At 42.7% G+C, this 18,470-nt stretch overlaps 1 protein-coding gene across 1 annotated transcript in view; it reads right to left on the bottom strand.

Annotated features, from left to right (window-relative positions):
• The window catches only part of nup210 (nucleoporin 210), a 136,637-nt gene that overhangs the window by 46,451 nt on the left and 71,716 nt on the right, over window positions 1-18,470 (bottom strand). Inside the window, exons 14-24 of the mRNA XM_078209673.1 lie at window positions 17,984-18,129; window positions 13,888-14,109; window positions 9,635-9,808; window positions 7,853-8,045; window positions 7,656-7,762; window positions 7,360-7,464; window positions 7,164-7,265; window positions 4,256-4,384; window positions 1,624-1,751; window positions 1,309-1,444; window positions 1,037-1,099 (exon numbers count right to left, since the gene is read on the bottom strand). Of these exons, the coding sequence (XP_078065799.1) occupies window positions 1,037-1,099; window positions 1,309-1,444; window positions 1,624-1,751; window positions 4,256-4,384; window positions 7,164-7,265; window positions 7,360-7,464; window positions 7,656-7,762; window positions 7,853-8,045; window positions 9,635-9,808; window positions 13,888-14,109; window positions 17,984-18,129 (1,505 nt within the window). The remainder of the gene's footprint in view (window positions 1-1,036; window positions 1,100-1,308; window positions 1,445-1,623; window positions 1,752-4,255; window positions 4,385-7,163; window positions 7,266-7,359; window positions 7,465-7,655; window positions 7,763-7,852; window positions 8,046-9,634; window positions 9,809-13,887; window positions 14,110-17,983; window positions 18,130-18,470) is intronic.

Below are 18,470 nucleotides of genomic sequence, written 5' to 3'. Positions count from 1 at the left end.
CCAGTTTCCTCCCACAGTCCGAAGATGTGCGGGTTAGGTTGATTGGCCATGCTAAAATTGCCCCTTAGTGTTCTGGGATGTGTAGGTTCGAGGGATTAACGGGTAAAATATGTAGGGATATGGGGGTAGGGCCTGAGTGGGGTTGTGGTCAGTGCAGACTCGATGGGCCAAATGGCTTCTTTATGCACTGTAGGGTTTCTATGATTTCTATGAATTGGGCGTTTTGTAATGCAAGAATGATTCTAAGAATCCTGGAAAGAGGTAGTTTATTTATTGGTGTCACACTATTATTGTGAAAATCCCCGAGTCGCCACACTCCGGTACCTGTTCGGGTACACTGAGGGAGAATTTAGCATGGTCAACCAGCACATCTTTCAAACTGAGGGGGGAAACCAGAGCACTGGAGGAGGAAACCCACGCAGACACGGGGAGAATGTGCAGACTCCGCGCAGACATTGACCCCCCAAGCCGGGAATCGAACCCAGGTCCCTGGCGCTGTGAGGCAGCAGTGCTCACCATTGTGCCTACCCCTACAGCTATTTAATATTTGCAATGAGGTTGTGAAAATCTTCTGCAAGTCAAGTGCCAATAATTCTGTCCTTTGACTGCAGAATCGAGGACCAATCTGCATATTGGCTCTGGGCATTCACTGATTTTTTTTTTAATATATCCAATAGGTAGAACAATAATGCAGGAGGTTTAACGGGTAGTTGTTTTCTGGTCATTTGTGTGAGCAATGAAGTATTATAACTAACATGGACACATTCCAGTTTAGAGACCACCAAACATTTATACAACTTAAGAAAAATTGCAATGAAACCACCTTCGGTTGTCATTTTTGACAAGTGGTTGGTCTATATTAAAATTAATGTTCTTTAATCCAAAACAAGAAAAGCGAGGCATCATAGTTGACACCGTATTGTGAACATAAGAGCTGAATTTGGGGGATTGAATTAAGTATCTTTCAGCAGATGGATAATTAATATATCGGCCGGGTTTGGATGTTAGAAACAGTCACATCCTGGATATCACGTACCTGCATCATGGCACCCACAATGAGGGTCACTTTTCTTGGAATCAATCGGAAGGGATGAAATACCTACAGAACAGGAAGAAATTGATTTAAGATTCAAATGACATTGATCTTAAGACTGAGCTGACAACCAGAAATCCATCCCTCATTATTAACATTTACAACATCAGCTTTGGATGATTTCGCTGTCTAATATCTTGTTGCCTTTTAACAACATGGATAACTGGGCATTTTGAATTAATTGTATTACTGGTGGAAATATACTCAAAACTTACTTCCACTTGCTGAGGCGCAGAACTTAGCTTTTTGCCATCTTTGCTTGTTACAGTCGCCGTCAAGCTGGTCTGTCCTATTCCTTTACCCTGAACTCTAAAGCTTGCCGTGTAATCGTCAAGGATTTCATCAAGTGGCCTAAAACAGGAAATGTATGTTCAAGAAACAAACACCAACAAATCAAGCGTTTATTTGGTGAAGAACGAAAAACGTCTCAGCAACCAGACAGTGACATCAGTAGAGCCCTGGATGGAATCTAAGAAGGTTCCAGGGATTCAGCTAGTCATTCTTGCAAAACTGAAAAAAAAGTCACTTACTCTAAAGAAAGTATTTGAGAAGCTGCTTTCAGTTTTAAATTCATGAACTGGAAGTATTTAGAAAAGAAAGGTTTTTTGGAATAGTCCAGCACTCGCACGTAGGCCTTAACCGTGTTACCAATCTCCACCTGTGGAAGAAAACAATTATGAAAACACTTTACATTAAAGATTTAGAGATACACCAAGTATAATTGAAGCTACGCATGCCATTAGAAGCGATGGGTTTTTCCTGCGCAAGCCTATTAAACAGTGTGTAAAACCAAGCTCAGTAAGATTAATTTTATCTCATAACTTCTGATTCCTGGGTTTTTCTCAAGAGCAATAATATTCTTACAAGTTGATCACAAAGGCACAACACAGAATATTCAGGGAGAGAAAAGAAAAATACTGTGGCTGCTGCTAGAGATCTGAAACAAATGCAGAAAGTGCTGGAAATGCTCAGCAGGCCTGGCAGCATCTGTGGAGAGAGGAATGGGGGCAACAGTTCAGACGGATAACCTTCCCACTGAAACTTAGTGACCATAAACGTTAACCATGTTTCTCTCTTCCTCTCTGGATGCTGCCAGCCTTGCTGAGAAGCTTCAGCATTTTGTTCTAATGCTTGAGGTGGGGCCTGACTGATGACTTGATGCAGCAACATAACCTTCTCGGATTTATACTTTTTCTCTCACAGATAAAGCCTGTATGTGCTGTTCCATTGCAGCCTGGCATTGGGTTGACTTTCGTAGTTAGAACAAGCCCTGTATCCCTTTGCTTAACAACCTGTCACACTTCACACAATCGCTCTTTTGGTTTTTTGCTCTATATTTATCGCAAACTTCTTGTTTTTTGTTTGAAAAGCTGCTCATCAGTATGATTTCAGTTTTGAAAGCAAGAGGGAGAGAACTGTGCTTTAATTAAAGTTTAGGTAATGTGCTTAGATCAGCCAGAAAATTGCACTTTAAAAAAGATGTTAAATTCTATAGAGATAAATGCAACTATCATGACGTTTGGAAAAGGTAGTCAAAATATATCCATTATAATTTTGCAAAACACATTCACACACTAAGTGCAAAAATGGGTCTTAGAGGAGACCATTTGGTCCGTTGCTACCTCTATTTGCTGGAGCAATCCATTAACCTTACTATAACAGTAGCAGGGCTGTGCAGCAAAAGCAGAAAGTGCTGGAAAATCTCAACAGGTCTGACAGCATCTGTGGAGAGTGAATAGAGCCAACCTTTTGAGTTTGGAGCACCTTTAGCCAGAGTTACTGAAGGGTCATCCTGACTCGAAACATTGACTCTATTCTCTCTCCACAGATGCTGTCAGACCTGCTGACACTTACTGTTTTTGTTTCAGATTCCAGCATCCGCAGTATTTTGCTTTTACCTGAGGGTTATGCAGCCTTTGTAGAGAGGATAACAGTTAACACTACAGATCGCTGACCTTTCCAATTCTGCTATTCCCTTTACACTTCCTCCAGACCCATCCTTTGTTTCTTCTTCCTGTTCCCATTACAATCTCCATTTGCTTTGCACCTTCATCTCTCCTATCTTCCATACTGTCAAAGGCCTTCTCTTTTATTCCTTCTCCCCTCTCCTTTCCCCGCCTTTGCACTTATTAAAACCTGTTACATCTACAACTTTTTCCAGTCTTTTCCTGAACCGAGTATTTTCAATATTTTGCCTCTAATTTCAGATTTCTAGCATTTGCAATATTAATTTTCAATTAATACTAAAACCCTGTTCCCTCCCCATAATCTTCGATGCACCCCCATTTTAAGCATGAATCTAATGTTCCCACACAAGAGGCAATGACTCCTGTCTCAGCTATTCGCTGCGCTAAAACATTCATGCCCAAACGCGACATCCTTTTTATTCATTCGTGGGCGTCACTGGCTGGCCAGCATTTATTGCCCATCCCTTGTTGCTCAAGGGCAGTTGAGAGTCAACCACATTGCTGTGGCTCTGGAGTCACATGGAGGTCAGACCAGGTAAGGAAGGCAGATTTCCTTCCCTAAAGGACATTCGTGAACCAGATGGGTTTTTCCAACAATTGACAACATTGGATTCTTAATTCCAGATTTTTTTTGTTGAATTCAAATTCTACAATCTGCTGCGGTGGGATTTGAACCCGGGTCCGCAGAACATTAGTGGAGTTTCTGGATTAACAGTCTGGCGATAATACCACAAGGCCATCATTTTCCCTAAACGTTTCTCCTGATGGCCTTCCTCACCTGCTGAAAACTGATAACCTATTACTGTCTCCACAAGCAGATCAAAATTTCTGAATGGGCCCCATCAAAATCTTTGAAAATTCACAATTCTTTAGAAAGTCTCCAGTAGAGCTAATCTTTGCATCATATATTTCTTCTCATAACTATAGCTATTCTTCTCTGTCATCTTGTTGAATCTAAGCTTTACAATCTCTGTGACTTTAATGATGTGACTTTTATCTATAATGCGCCACCCAAGCTTTTACCCTGACTTGTGGTCTATCACCTTGTTCAAGTTGAAGTTTATATGCTTTTACGTTTATTATCTTCCTTTTAAAAATTTAATGCGCAATTGACCAATGGTTCGTCTATCAGCGCTTTCAAGAAAAATAGAAACAAAAATAAATTTAACTATTAAGCTAATGAGGTTCAACTAACCTTATCCACAACTCGCACGTATACTTCCAGTATATCAGACACATGTACCTCGGCTTGAGCAGGTCCCAAAAATGCAAGACACAAATCATGGACTAAAACGGTTAAAATTCCTGGATGCATTGGCTGCACCTGTACAATAGAAAAACAAAATGGTTTAGGGGATTGTATAACAGAAACTTACATCAACCTGAAGCTACGTGGGGCATGATTCCACCAGTTACACTGGGATTGCAAATACCAGCGGTCTATATCGCCAATTTTGCCAGGAAATATAGGATCATTTCCAATATTGTTTTTTGTGCGCTATACAGACAAAACATACTGTTCATAGAGCACACAGGGGAGAAGGAAAGGAAAGGGTGCAGAATGTAATGTTACAGACATAGCTAAGATGTACAGAAAGATAAACTTAATATATGGTAAGTCAATTCAAAAGTTTGATGGCAGCAGGGAAGAAGCTGTTCTTGAGTCTTCAGTCTTGGGTCTTGCGTCTTGGGGATGTTTGCTGAAGATTGCACAATGTTCAGCACCATTTGTCCTCAGATGCTGAAGCAGTCGATGTCCAAATGCAGCAAGACCTGGTCAACATTCATCCTTGGTCTGATATGTGGCACAAATGTCACTTGCCATATAAGTACCAGGCAATGACCATCTCCAACACAAGGTAATCTAACCATCTCTTCATGACATTCAAAGGCAAAACCATCACTGATTCCCCCACCACCAATGTCCTGGGGTTACCACTGATCAGAAATTGAACTGGACCAGCCATATAAGTACTAAGGCTTCAAGAGCAGGTCAGAGGCTGGGAATACTGCGGCAAGTCACTCGCCTCCTGACTTCCAAAGCCTGTCTACTATCTACAAGGCACATCAGGAGGTGATGGATTGTTCTCCACTTGCCTGGATGAGGGCAGCTCCAATAACACAAGAAGCTTGACACCATACAGGATAAAGCAGCCCACTTCATTGGCCCACCATTCACCACTATAAACATTCAGTCCCTCCACCACCAATATAGTGGCCGCAGCGTGAATTATATTCACGAGGCATTGCGGCAACTCACCAAGGCTCCTTCAACAGCACTTTCCGAACCCACAAAATCTGCCACCTAGAAGGACAAGGGAACAACACCTCCTGCAAGTTCCCCGCCAAGCCACAGGCCATTCGGAATTGAACACTGCCATTCCTTCACCGTCACTGGGCCAACATCTTGGAACTCCCATCCTAACAGCACCGTGGGTTTACCTACACCACATGCACTGCAAGAGGATAGCTCATTACCATTTTCTCATGGGCAATAAATGCTGGCCTAGACAGCAACAGCCACACCCACCGAAAGAACAAAGAAAAATAACCACAGATGTTATTCTGTAACATAATATTGTGATAACATTTCCTCAGTCCACTTCCCAAGTATATTTGGAAACATTACAGAATTTTGCAACGTCATTCTGCAATATCCCCTTCCCAGTCCACTTCCCAAGTATATTTGGAAATATTACAGAATTTTGCAACGTCATTCTGCAATATCCCCCTCGCAGTAATTTGAGTTATAATTTTGCTCAGCTTCATGTTACTCGATGCTGTGTGTGATGCTGGCACAAAATTAAAGGTGTTTCTGATGTGACAATATTTTACAGGTCCACAGAGCTTTAACAATCTAGACCACCTTTCAATAGTTACATGTTTGCAGTTTGCCTTGTGTTGCTTGAGCTCAAAGTCAGGCTTGCAGATTAACTACCACTCAGCTAGCACCTCATCAGACAGGAACAAAGAAAAAGTGGCAATTCCTATTGTGTTAAATTCGGAGACTGGCTGGCAGAACCATGTGCCTCAGTCGTCAAGCTAAATTACTAGAGGCCTTGGAAATGCAACAGTGGAGCAATTGCACATTTTGTTTGGGCGGTACGGTGGCAAGCACTGCTACCTCTCAGGGACTTGGGTTTGATTCCCAACTTGGGTCACTGTCTGTGTGGAGTCTGCACGTTCTCCCCGTGTCTGCATGGGTTCCCTCCGGGTGCTCCAGTTTCCTCCCGGAGTCCGAAAGACGTGCTGGTTAAGTGCATTGACCATGCTAAATTCTCCCTCAGTGTACGGAACAGGCGCCGGAGTGTCGCGACTAGGGGATTTTCACAGTACCTTCATTGCAATGTTAATGCAAGTCTACTTGTGACACTAATAAATAAACTTTTCAAAGGTAAGTAGCTTTTATTCATGGGATGTGGGCGCTACTGGCTGGGCCAGCACTTATTGTCCATCCTTAATTGCCCTGGAACTGAATGGCTGGAGCTGAAGGGCATTTAAGAGTCAACCACCTTGCTGTGGATCTGGAGTCACATGTAGGCCAGACCAGATAAGAATGGCAGATTTCCTTCCCGAAAGGACATTAGTGAATCAGATTTTTTTTTAATGCCAATTAACAATGGCTTAATCGACAACAGTTTCATGGTCACAATCCAGATTTTTATTAAATTCTAATTTCACCATCTGCCGTGGTGAGATTGGAATCCGGGTCCCCAGGGCATTATTCTGGGTCTCTGGACCAGCGACAATACCATTACGCCACCACTCCCCACCTCCCTCTCCATTAATTTTGTACATAAAAGGATACATTTATTTGGCTTTTTTCAAATGTGCTTCGAACTCGGTTTTTGCATGAGCTTTATAATTGCCAGAATGCTATCTTTGAAAAACCAGTGTGTTTAGCTCATAGGCAACGCAATAATTTTCTGAAATTAACCATCCAAACATGCAAAACATTTTACCCAACTTTGACCCACTGTATTCCAGCCACCCAGTGCTTCTAGACTACAGATTCATTCTACTGCAATTGAAGAGCCAAGAACATTCGGGAACTTCCCACTTCCCCCAGCCCCGACACTACTGTACAGAAATGATTCACTCACCTGAGCAATGGCCTGGGCCTCCTGATAATTGACCTTTGCTAGATTTGTTGCACTTGTATTAATGAAAAAGTATCCTGATCCCTCCTTGAGTGAAAGCTCTGCCTTTTAGACGGAAAGATTGAAAGCTATTAATAGTAAGCAAAATGTTGCAAAACGTATTCTTATTTGACCATGCATTCCAAAATAAGATTTTCACCTTGACTTTAGGATGGTTGTAAATGGTGATATTATCCGGGATGACTTTAACATCTTCCACAAGCAACAATTCAATTGTAGCAGATACAGGTATTAATGGATCATACTGTCACAAAGGAATGCCAAAAGGTTAGAATACGTAGTATACATTTTTAACTATATTCTTACCCAGTCAGTAGTTAAAACTATCACAATACGGTAATTAGCATTTAAACAGTTTCTTTTAAAAAATGTAATTGAACAAATTCAGTTACCCAAGTCTGCACTAACTCTTTTTGCTTTAAGAAGTTGACATACCCTCGTTTTAACTTTAGCTGCATTGAGATGCCCCTGCTGATAGCCTGTTGCAGTTGCTGTGATAGAAGCGGTCCCTGACTCGTGGTGAACCAGCACAGTCTGCAAGCCTAATTTAAAATAAAAACGCACAGTCCAAAATAAGCAAGTTATTCAACTTTCTGCAAGAGATACCAACTGATTTTTAAACCTGTCAATACCATGCTGCTTCTTTTGTCCATTCCCGTGATCTTTTTCATTCATTTGCATAGGCACACTGAGCTCGATGCTGGCGAGGGAAAGTTTTGATGATTCCCAGATAATACTAAGGGAAGAAAAGTTGTCAAATCTACGTCCTTGCTGGTCGTACGCTTCCAGGTCAAGGACTGGGTTACGATAGTTGGACACAGGAACCTAGAAGAGAAGCGGTACCGTTAGAAGAAGTAAAACTTCTTTTTAGACAAATGAAAACCATTGAAATCACACGTCAAAAGAAAAACAAAACTCAATTAAGATCTGTAGTGAGTAAGTTGTTAGAAGGTATTCTGAGAGACAGGATCTACAGGCATTTAGAGAGGCAAGGACTGATTAGGGACAGTCAGCATGGCTTTGTGAGTGGAAAATCTTGTCTCACGAACTGGATTGAGTTTTTTGAAGAGGTAACCAAGAAGGTAGATGAGGGCAGAGCAGTCGACGTTATCTATATGGACTTTAGCAAAGCCATTGACAAGGTACCGCATGGTAGGTTATTGTATAAGGTTAAATCTCACGGGATCCAGGTGAGGTAGCCAATTGGATACAAAATTGGCCTGACGACAGAAGACAGAGGGTGGTGTAGAGGGTTGTTTTTCAAACTGGAGGCCTGTGACCAGCGATGTGCCTCAGGGATCGGTGCTGGGTCCACTGTTATTTGTTATTTATATCAATGATTTGGATGAGAAGTTAGGAGGCATGGTTAGTAAGTTTGCAGATGACACCAAGACTGGTGGCATAATGGACAGGGAAGAAAGTTATCTCGGATTGCAATGGGATCCTGATCAATTGGGCCAGTGGGCTGATGAATGGCAGATGGAGTTTAATTTAGATAAATTAGATCCATTTTGGTAGATCGAACCAGGGCAGGACTTACTCAGTTAATGGTAGGGCTTTGGGGAGAGTTATAGAACAAAGAGATCTAGGGGTACAGGTTTATAGTTCCTTGAAAGTGGAGTCACAGGTGGACAGAGTGGTGAACAAGTCATTTGGCATGCTTGGTTTCATTGGTCAGAACATTGAATACAGGAGTTGGGATGTCTTGTTGAAGTTATACATGACATTGGTATGGCCACACTTGAAGTACTGTGTACAGTTCTGGTCACCCTATTATAGAAAGGATATTATCAAACTAGAATGAGTGCAGAAAAGATTTACTAGGATGCTACCAGGACTTGATGGTTTGAGTTATAAGGAGAGGCTGGATAGATTGGGATTTTTTCTTCTGGACAGTAGGAGGCTTAGGGGTGATCTTATAGAGATCTACAAAATAATGAGGGGCATAGATGAGGTAGGTAATCAACATCTTTTCCCAAAGGTAGGGGAGTCTAAAACTAGAGGGCATAGTTTAAGGTGAGAGCGGAGACATATAAAAGGGTACAGAGGGGCAATTTCTTCACACAGAGGGTGGAGAGTGTCTGGAATGAGCTGCTAGAGGTTGTAGTAGAGGCTTTAAAAAAGCATTGAGACAGTTACATGGGTAAGATGAGTATAGAGGGATGTGGGCCAAACACAGGAAATTGGGACTAGCTTAGTAGTAAAAACTGGGCAGCATGGACAAGTTGGGCCGAAGGGCCTGTTTTCATGCTGTAAACCTCCATGACTCTAAGAGCAATTGGCTTGAAATATGTGAAGCAACTATGTCAAAAAAGTCTGATCTGAACATGGGAATAATTTTAGAAATAAGGAGCAAAGAAGTGTGTTTGGGCCTGTGATTTTTCAAGATCAGAATACATTAAATGGAGGCTTACCACTTGTTTGTTTTGTTGAAGCAAAGGACACGATAGGTCCAGTTGTGGATTCAGGTACACTGGAACCAACGTCAGCCTGGATGGAGGAGTGCAAATAAACTTGACAACAGCTGGTTCCACTGCAGGGTAGGTATTTTTTAAACTAGGTTTGTTCCCCACTGTCAAAGCCAAAACCTAAAGAAGAAAAAATACATCCATTACATAGTTTAAATAAGGAATAAATCTGTGCTATTACAACATCTGAAAAAAGTCCACTAAACACCACTCACAAGGAAAACAATAAATAAGTTCTCTTAACCCCAGTACCTGAAAACTTCTTGAAATACACGGCCAAACTCGGCAATTAGGAACAGCTTAGTGGTTAAAAAAAAGGGCGGCATGGATAAGTTGAGCCGAAAGGCTTGTTTCCATGCTGGAAACTTCTATGACTCTAAAACAGGAATTACAGATCTGTTGAATTAATTAAAATTTCTTAAATTTGAATGTACTGGGTTTTTTTTTCTTATATTCATTCATGCAAACGCGAACATCTCTGGTGAAGACAGCATTTAATACCCATTTCTCATTGCTCTTGAGAAGGTGGGGATGAGCTGAACCACTGCATGTCCATGTGGTGTAGATACAACCAGTGTAAGGAAGGGAGTTCCAGGATTTTGACCCAGCCATAGTGAAAGCAGCAGTGATATATCTCCAAATCAGGATGACGCATCATGTGACTTGCAGGGGAAATGCAGGTGGTTTGTGCAAGATTACACAGAATATATAGCACAGAAACAGGGCATTCAGCCTAACATGTCCAAACGGGTGTTTTTGCTCCACATCAACTCTCCTTTTCCTTCATTTAAATCGACCATTGGAACTCCTTATACACTTGGGCTGAAAATGATTTAACTGATGGCACTGCCTTTGTTCTTCTAGGTTTCAAGTTTTATTTATTAGTGTCATAAGTAGGCTTACATTAACACTGCAATGAAATTACTGTGAAAATCCCCTAGTCGCCGCACTACAGTGCCTGTTTGGGTACACCGAGGGAGAATGGCCAATGCACCCAACCAGCACGTTTTTTGGACTGTGAGGGGAAACTGGAGCATTCGGAGGAAACCCACGCAGACACGGGGAGAATGTGCAGACTCTGCACAGACAGTGACCCAAGCCGGGAATCGAACCCGGGTCCCTGGTGCTGTGAGGCAGCAATGCTAACCACTATGCCACCGTGCCGCACAGGTGATAGACTGTGGGTTTTGAAGCTGCTGTCAAAGGAACCTCTAGAAGTTGAAGTACATTCTGTATATGGTACACACGCTGCAAAAATACACTTGTGGTGCAAATGAATGTTTAGTTGGTAGACAGGTGCCAATTAAGCAGGCTGCTTTATCATGAATTGTGTCGAGCTGCACTCATCCAGGGTAAGTACGGAATATCATATCACTCTCCTGAGTTGTACCTTGTAGATAGAGAACATCCTTTGGAAATTCAGGAATGGACCAATTCAGAATCCCAGTACAGGAGGCGGCCATTTGGCCCATCGAGTCTGCACCGACTACAATCCCACCCAGATCCTACCCCTATAACCCGATGCATTTACCCTAACTGGTCCCCCTGACACTAAGTGGCAATTTAGCACGGCCAATCAACCTAACCCGCACATCTTTGGACTGCGGGAGGAAACCGGAGCACCCAGAGGAAACCCATGCAGACACGTGCAAACTCCACACAGACAGTGAGCTGAGCCAGGAATCGAACCTGGGTCGCTGGCACTGTGAAGCAGCAGTGCTAACCACTGAGCCATCATGCCGCCCCACACCTCAGAATTTGCAGCATCTGATATGCTCGTGTAGCCACAGTATTACTGCTGTGGGCAAGTTTCTGGCCAACAGTAAATTGCAAGATATTGATGGTGGCGATTCAGTGATGGTAATTACTGTCTAACTCAAGGGGAGATGGTTAGATTGGGGGGGGGGGGGGGGGGGGTGGTCAATTCCACTGCTATCGCTGGCTGTTCCTCGATTCTACTTTGGGTCGGGAGCTTCTGCCATGGGTTTTCGTGTGACAAAACGGGCCAATTCTTGAGCAGCAGATCTTTGGACGCATGGGGCAGGATATCCCGTGAGGTAGGGAGATCTGGATCTTTCCTTCTCCGCTCGTCTGCCTCATCAGTAAGTGTTTGAAGTGTGGTGCAGCTTGATGGACAAGTTGCTTCCATTTTGAAAGATTGATAACTAACTCCTCCCACACAGAGTTCATTGCCGTTACACTTCAAGAGAGCTTCAGCGTGTCTTTGATGCATTTTCTCTGTCCTCCCCAGCACACTGGCCATTTGAGAGTTGAGAAAACAGGACATGGTAGGGAAACACATTTTGGCCATTCTGACAAAGTGTCCAGTCCATTATAGTTGGTTTTGCAGGGGTTCAGCCTGGTTGCTTGTGGAGTTGGCTTCAAGGACGACACTAGTATTTGACTGATAGTGCTCCGAGCAAATTGGGAGGCTGCAGAGGAGGCATTGCTGATGCAATTTCTGGTGCTCTAATGTGTCATTGATACGCAGTCCAGGTTTTACTACAATACAGGAGTGTGGTGATGATAACTGCTCTGTACACTCGGACACTCTCACCACAGTCAATGTTATTTGCCATTTATCCAAGATGGAACACTATCCAGGTCTTGCTGCATGTGGACATGGACTGCTTCAGTTTGAGATGTTCTGATCAGTACTTATTAATGTGCAATCATCAGCCAACATCTCCATATCTGACCCTATGACACAGGGTAGGTCATAAAATCATAGAATCCCTATGAAAGAGGCCATTCAGCCCATCATGCCTGCACCAACAACAATTCCACCCAGGCGATATTCCCGTAACCTGACATATTTACCCTGCTAATCTCCCTGACACTAAAGGGCAATTGAGCATGGCCAATCAATATAACCCACACATCCTTGGACTGTGGGAGGAAACTGGAGCACCCGGAGAAAACCCACGTAGACACAGGGAGAACGTGCAAATTCCACACAGTTACCCGAGGCCGAAATTGAACCCGGGTCCCTGGCGCTGTGAGCAGCAGTGCTAACCACTGTGCCATCCTCATTGATGAAGCAGCTGAAAATGGTTGTGCCGAGGACACAACCCCGAGGAACTCCTGCAAAATTGAACTGGGGCTGAGATGATTGTGTCTCAGAACCACAACCATCTGCTTTCGTACTAGGTTTGACACCAATAAGTGGAGAGTTTTCCCCATATTCTCATTGATTTCAATTTTACTAGGGTTCCTTGATGCCACATTCGGTTAAATGCTGCCTCAATGTCAAGGGCAGTCACTCTCAAATCATCTCTGGAATTCAACTCTTTTGTCCATGTTTGGTTCAGGCTGTAATGAGGTCTGGAATGGAGTAGCCCTAATGGAAACCAATCTGAGCACTAGCGAGCAGGTCGTTGTTGGGTAAATACCACTTGATAGCGCTGTCATTGGTTTCTTCCACCACTTCATTGATGACAGAGTAGATTGATGGAGAAGTAATTAACCAGGTTGGATTTGTCCTTCTTTGGGATCGGGGCATGTCTGGGCAATTTTCTACATTATCAGGTTGATGCCAGCATTGCAGCTGAACTGGAATATTATAGTTAGAGGCATGGCGAGTTCTGAAGCACAAATCCAAAATATTGCAGCAGAGGTGTTGCAAAGGTCCATGACCTTTGTTGTGTCCAATGTCTTCATCTGTTTCTTGATATCACATTGAGTTAATCGAATTGGCTGAAGACTGGCATTTGCAATAGTGGGACCTCAGAGGGAGGCTGAGACAGATCACCTACTCGGCACTACTGATTGAAAACATCATTTACTGTACGTAAGAGTTGATAGGGTGGCACGGTGGCACAGTGGTTAGCACTGCTGCCTCACAGTGCCAGAAACCGGGGTTCAATTCCGGCCTCGGGTCACTCTGTGTGGAGTCTGCACGTCCTCCCAGTGTCTGCGTGGGTTTCCTCCCACATTCCACAGATGTGTGGGTTAGGTTGATGGCATGCTGAATTGCCCCCGAGTGTCAGAGGGCCTAGCAGGGTAAATATGTGGGGTTACGGGGATAGGGCCTGGGTGGTATTGTGGTTGTTGCAGACTTGATGGACCAAATGGTCTCCTTTTGCACTGCAGCGATTCTATGATAATGGCGCAATGTCACAGCATGTATACCAGGAAACGGCTGTATAGAAACTTAGTTTAGTAGTACAAAATATAGAGAAAAGATTGTTGTTTCTCACCTGCTCTCCTAGTGCTGTACAGGTAGCTCTCACCACATGCTTAGGCTGATTTCTAAATGCTGGGGAACTAACCACATGAAGAATAATACTTCCTTCATTTTCCGCTGTAAGATCTGTGAAGAACTTTGAGGGCTCCAAGACCCATGGCCTGGGTCCCCCCTCAAACAGCATATCCTTAGAGGATCCCAAAGTTACCAAAGCAACAGATACTGGATCAATAGCCTGAAATATAAAAGAGATTGATAAAAATGTTATGGGTTACCACTGCTTCAGGACTATGACATGCATTATCTGCAAAGTAGTAACACTAACTCAAATGCTAAATTGCTTCTCTGTAACTTCACCTTGTTGGATTTTTAAAACTATGGTTTTGCCCTTAGCTAGACTCTGTATAAATTTACCGACAAAGAATTTGGTGTCATGTTTGTTAAAAATAGAAGAAAAAACACATGAACCTGATCTTTAAAAAGGCAATGGGCCAGTTTTTAAAATTTGTGTTATTGCTGTTGGCAATGCATCATCATTAATTGCACTCTTTTGGTGTTTTACTGCCTTCACTCTGATTCCTAAATACTAATTTGCCTCATATGAACAAAATGCGAGTATCAATACATGGGTGGCACAGTGGATAGCTGTCTCACAGCTCCAGGGACCCGAGTTCAATTCCAGCCTTGGGTGATTGTCTATGTGGAGTTTGCACGTTCTCCCTGTGTCTGCATGGGTTTCTTCCGGGTCTTCTGGCTTCCTCCCATGGTCCAGAGATATGCGGGTTAGGTGGACTGGCCATGCTAAATTGTCCCTTAGTGTCCCAAGATGTGGAGGTTAGATGGATTAGCCATGGTAAGTGTGTGGGGTTACATGGATAGGGCTTGAGTGGGAGACTCTGTCAGAGAGTTGGTGCAGACTCAATGGGCCAGATGGCCTCTTTCTGCACTGTAGGGATTCTAATGACAGGTAGCCTTCAGGAGAGCGTATTGCAGAAATACAAGGCTGCTTTGTTTCAGGTAATTTATTTGTATATGCATGGAACCACAACACATCAAGTATTGAGGTAAGATTCACGGTAAAATATTGCAGAGCGGCTTCTAAATATGACAATGACCAAAGTCTGTCCAAATCAAGGAGGAGAACAAGGCATTAATCTTCCAGAATGATAGAGTACATTTCATATTACAGTGTGTGGGAAATGGCTTGACAATCACTTGTAAATGTATGTTAGGACGTTGCAGTTTCTGAGGTGAATTTTTATGGGAAAGGGGGAAAAACAATGCTATGAATTTCAAGTCATGCGGTCACAGGAATAAAAGGAACAGGAGGAGGTTCGACCGCCTCTCCAACTTGTTGTACCATTTAAGTGCAATTTTCCTGTATCTCAGTCCCATGTTTCTATAAATATAGCTCATGGGGCAAAAGGGATCAGGATATTGAACTTGATGATCAGCCATGATCAAAATGAATGGAGGAGAAGGCTTGTAGAGTCGAATGGCTTACTCCTGCTGTTATTTTCTATCATAGAATCATAGAAACACTACAGTGCAGAAGGAGGCCATTCGGCCCATCGAGTCTGCACCGACCACAATCCCACCCAGGCCCTACCCCCATATCCCTACATATTTACCCGCTAATCCCTCTAATCTACGCATCTCAGGACTCTAAGGGGCCATCTTTAGCATGGCCAATCAACCTAACCCGCACATCTTTTGGACTGTGGGAGGAAACCGGAGCACCCGGAGGAAACCCACGCAGACACGAGGAGAATGTGCAAACTCCACACTTCTATCCTGTTAATATACAGTTATCAATAACTGACAAGTTCTAACGTTTTCACTTTTTACTTGTTGAGTGAATTCATAAAACAAGAATGTGTTGCTATTTAATGAAATTAGAAACACAATTGAGTAATATTTCTCCTCATTCATCGCACCAATTTCAACAGGGCAAGCAATACATTGCCAAATTTTACCCGGCAAAGTTTGCACCAAATTATCCTGTAGTGATTCTGCCGGTCAATCTTGGATCTCCTTGAAACTTTCCTGTGCCAACTCATTGTTGCACACGGTCAAATTTCTGAATTTTAAATTTAGAACCGTTGATTCTAATCAATAAGGATATTGTATCATATAAAGTTACCAAAAAATCCCCATCCTTTCTCTCGATTTTTATTGATGCCTAAGTTCCTATTTTGTAACTGTTGCTCTTCTGTCCCCTCCAATGCTTTTAGACAATCCAAAAATTATCCCAAAACACTCGCTTAAATTGTTAATCAAAGTATGTGCATGCAGTCACGATCAACACCTCATCACTCAGTTGTTTTGACATGAAGAGGATTCAAGTGTTTTGAAGTGTACAATTTATAGAACTGTATTAACACAGACCACTTAACACTCGCCAACCTGATCAATTGTGTTACAATTTTCAACTATTTCAATACATTTGTAATACCTAGAGAAAGCTGAGTTTCATGAGTTCATAGCTTCAAATAAATCATTAATGTTCAGTAATCGAGAATATATTCCTCTCAATGTAACAATGCATCCTCTTGCTGACATGATAGCATAAGTATCTTTTTTTATCCACGTTAAAAGTGAGCTAAAGCCAAATATCTACCACAAATTCAACAAAATAAATTTCACAAAGCAAACAGATGTTGGCTATAAAAGCTATTTTTAATAGAACTTTCTCATTTGTGCTCTAGGTGTTGGAGTAGAACCATGTATGCAGTATTCCGTTCCCTTTATTTTCTGAAAATGAAAACAGCAGATGCTATTTGAAATGCTTAATATTACTTCTTTCAATAAATCCCCTTACAACTTCAAAGGCTGTACTATTAACTAATCAGTCTATCACAACTGTGTAACTCATGATAACCAAGGAGTGATCCTTACAAAGCAACGGTACGTCAGAGTGCAGAATGAAAATCCTTCTCTTTAACAATAAAGATGTCATTCAAATGCACGTTGCCAGTAAAGGAAACACTAAGGCACTTCACAGAGCTGCACGTGGTGATTTTGAAAGCATTCTTATGATAAGATGGGTTGGAAAGCTACTTGAAACTCTGCTGATTCTTTTTAAAAATGCAGAAACCATGAATTTTTTCACCAACTTCAACCCCCCAATTTGATCACCATCTCAAGCTGAACTGTTCAGAAGCTTGGTGACCTGCTTATTGACAACCCAAGTTTCCAATTCCATATCTGCACCCTCCGCAAAGCCTGCCAACTTCCAGCTCCATAACAATGGTGGGTCCCTGCCTCACTTTAACCCATTTGTCTCCAAAAATCCCCCACACAAGTTTGGCCACCTCCAGACGCAATGGCTGGAATTTTACCGGCATGCCCGCCCGAGGCTCGTAAGATTGCGCCCGAGGCCAATGGAGAATGCCGTTCTGCGAGCCACGCCCACCTCGATTTCGGGGTGGGTGTGCTGGTAAAATCAGGGTTAATTAGCCCAATGGCCTCTTAAGCAGGCTTCCACCCTCCACCATTTATAAACTTCAGCTCACCCCAAACTCTGCTGTCCAAAAACCCTTTTGTACCAATACCAATGTGTCCAACACCTTGCTTTGACTTCCTGTTGCTTCAAATCACAGGCATAAAATCTGCCTTTTTCCATGGCCTCACTTTTCCCATCTCCAACTTGCTCCAGCTCCATTGTCCCTCCAGAATGTAGTGTGCCTGACCATAGCTTCATGCCAATCTCCGCTGCTGGCAGCCATACCCTGAGCCGTGTAGCCTCCATACTTTGGAGTTCCCTCCCTAAATTCCAGTGGCCCTTCACCTCCTTTCCTCTTCCACAGCCCCCCTCAAAAACAAACCTTTTAAATTTTCATATGATCGCTCCTAATCCCTTTTTGGCTGGATGAGTTTTTTTTCTTGCACCTTTGAATTATCTAGGGGGGATGTGTTGTGCATATTAAAGGAGGGTAAACAAAGGCAAATTGTGCAATTTTACACAAATAGCAACACTAAAATGCATGCACACTGTGGGGAGACCCCAACATTAAATTATGATGATTGATACATACTGGAAACAGGTGCGAGACGTGGGAGGAAAAAAAACAAGCCTTAATACAAACCTTTTCACTGTTAATACTTACTTTGAGTGGCACATACGCAACAATAGTGATGGTGGCAGTAAGGTACACATGGCCATGACTATAACTAACCACAAGAGTGGTATAACCCTGAGCCTCAGCCTGAACTCTTATTCCACTGCAGTGCTTCGGACCTGGTTCCAATCTCCCTGTTAACAAACAGCATGGATAAGTAAAATTAATTTTTAACAGTAAATTCTTTTCATATGCTGTATTATAACACTACATCCCATCATTTGTTCCCTTAATTGAGTTTGAGATGCTGAACAGGCAGAATCCATTTCCTTCTGGCTCCCAGGTAAATTCTCCCCCTTTAAGAACATAAGCAGCATGGAATACAAGTTTAAATTTATTTTACTAGTGTCACAAGCAGGCTTACATTAACATTGCAATGACATTGTGAAAATCCCCTAGTTGTCACACTCCGGCACCTATTCGGGTACACCGAGGGAGAATTCTAGCATGGCCAATGCACCTAACCAGCATATCT

This window comes from Mustelus asterias, chromosome 3 (genome assembly GCF_964213995.1).
Source record: "Mustelus asterias chromosome 3, sMusAst1.hap1.1, whole genome shotgun sequence".
NCBI lineage: Eukaryota > Metazoa > Chordata > Chondrichthyes > Carcharhiniformes > Triakidae > Mustelus > Mustelus asterias.
This window is presented reverse-complemented; position numbering and strand designations above follow the sequence as displayed.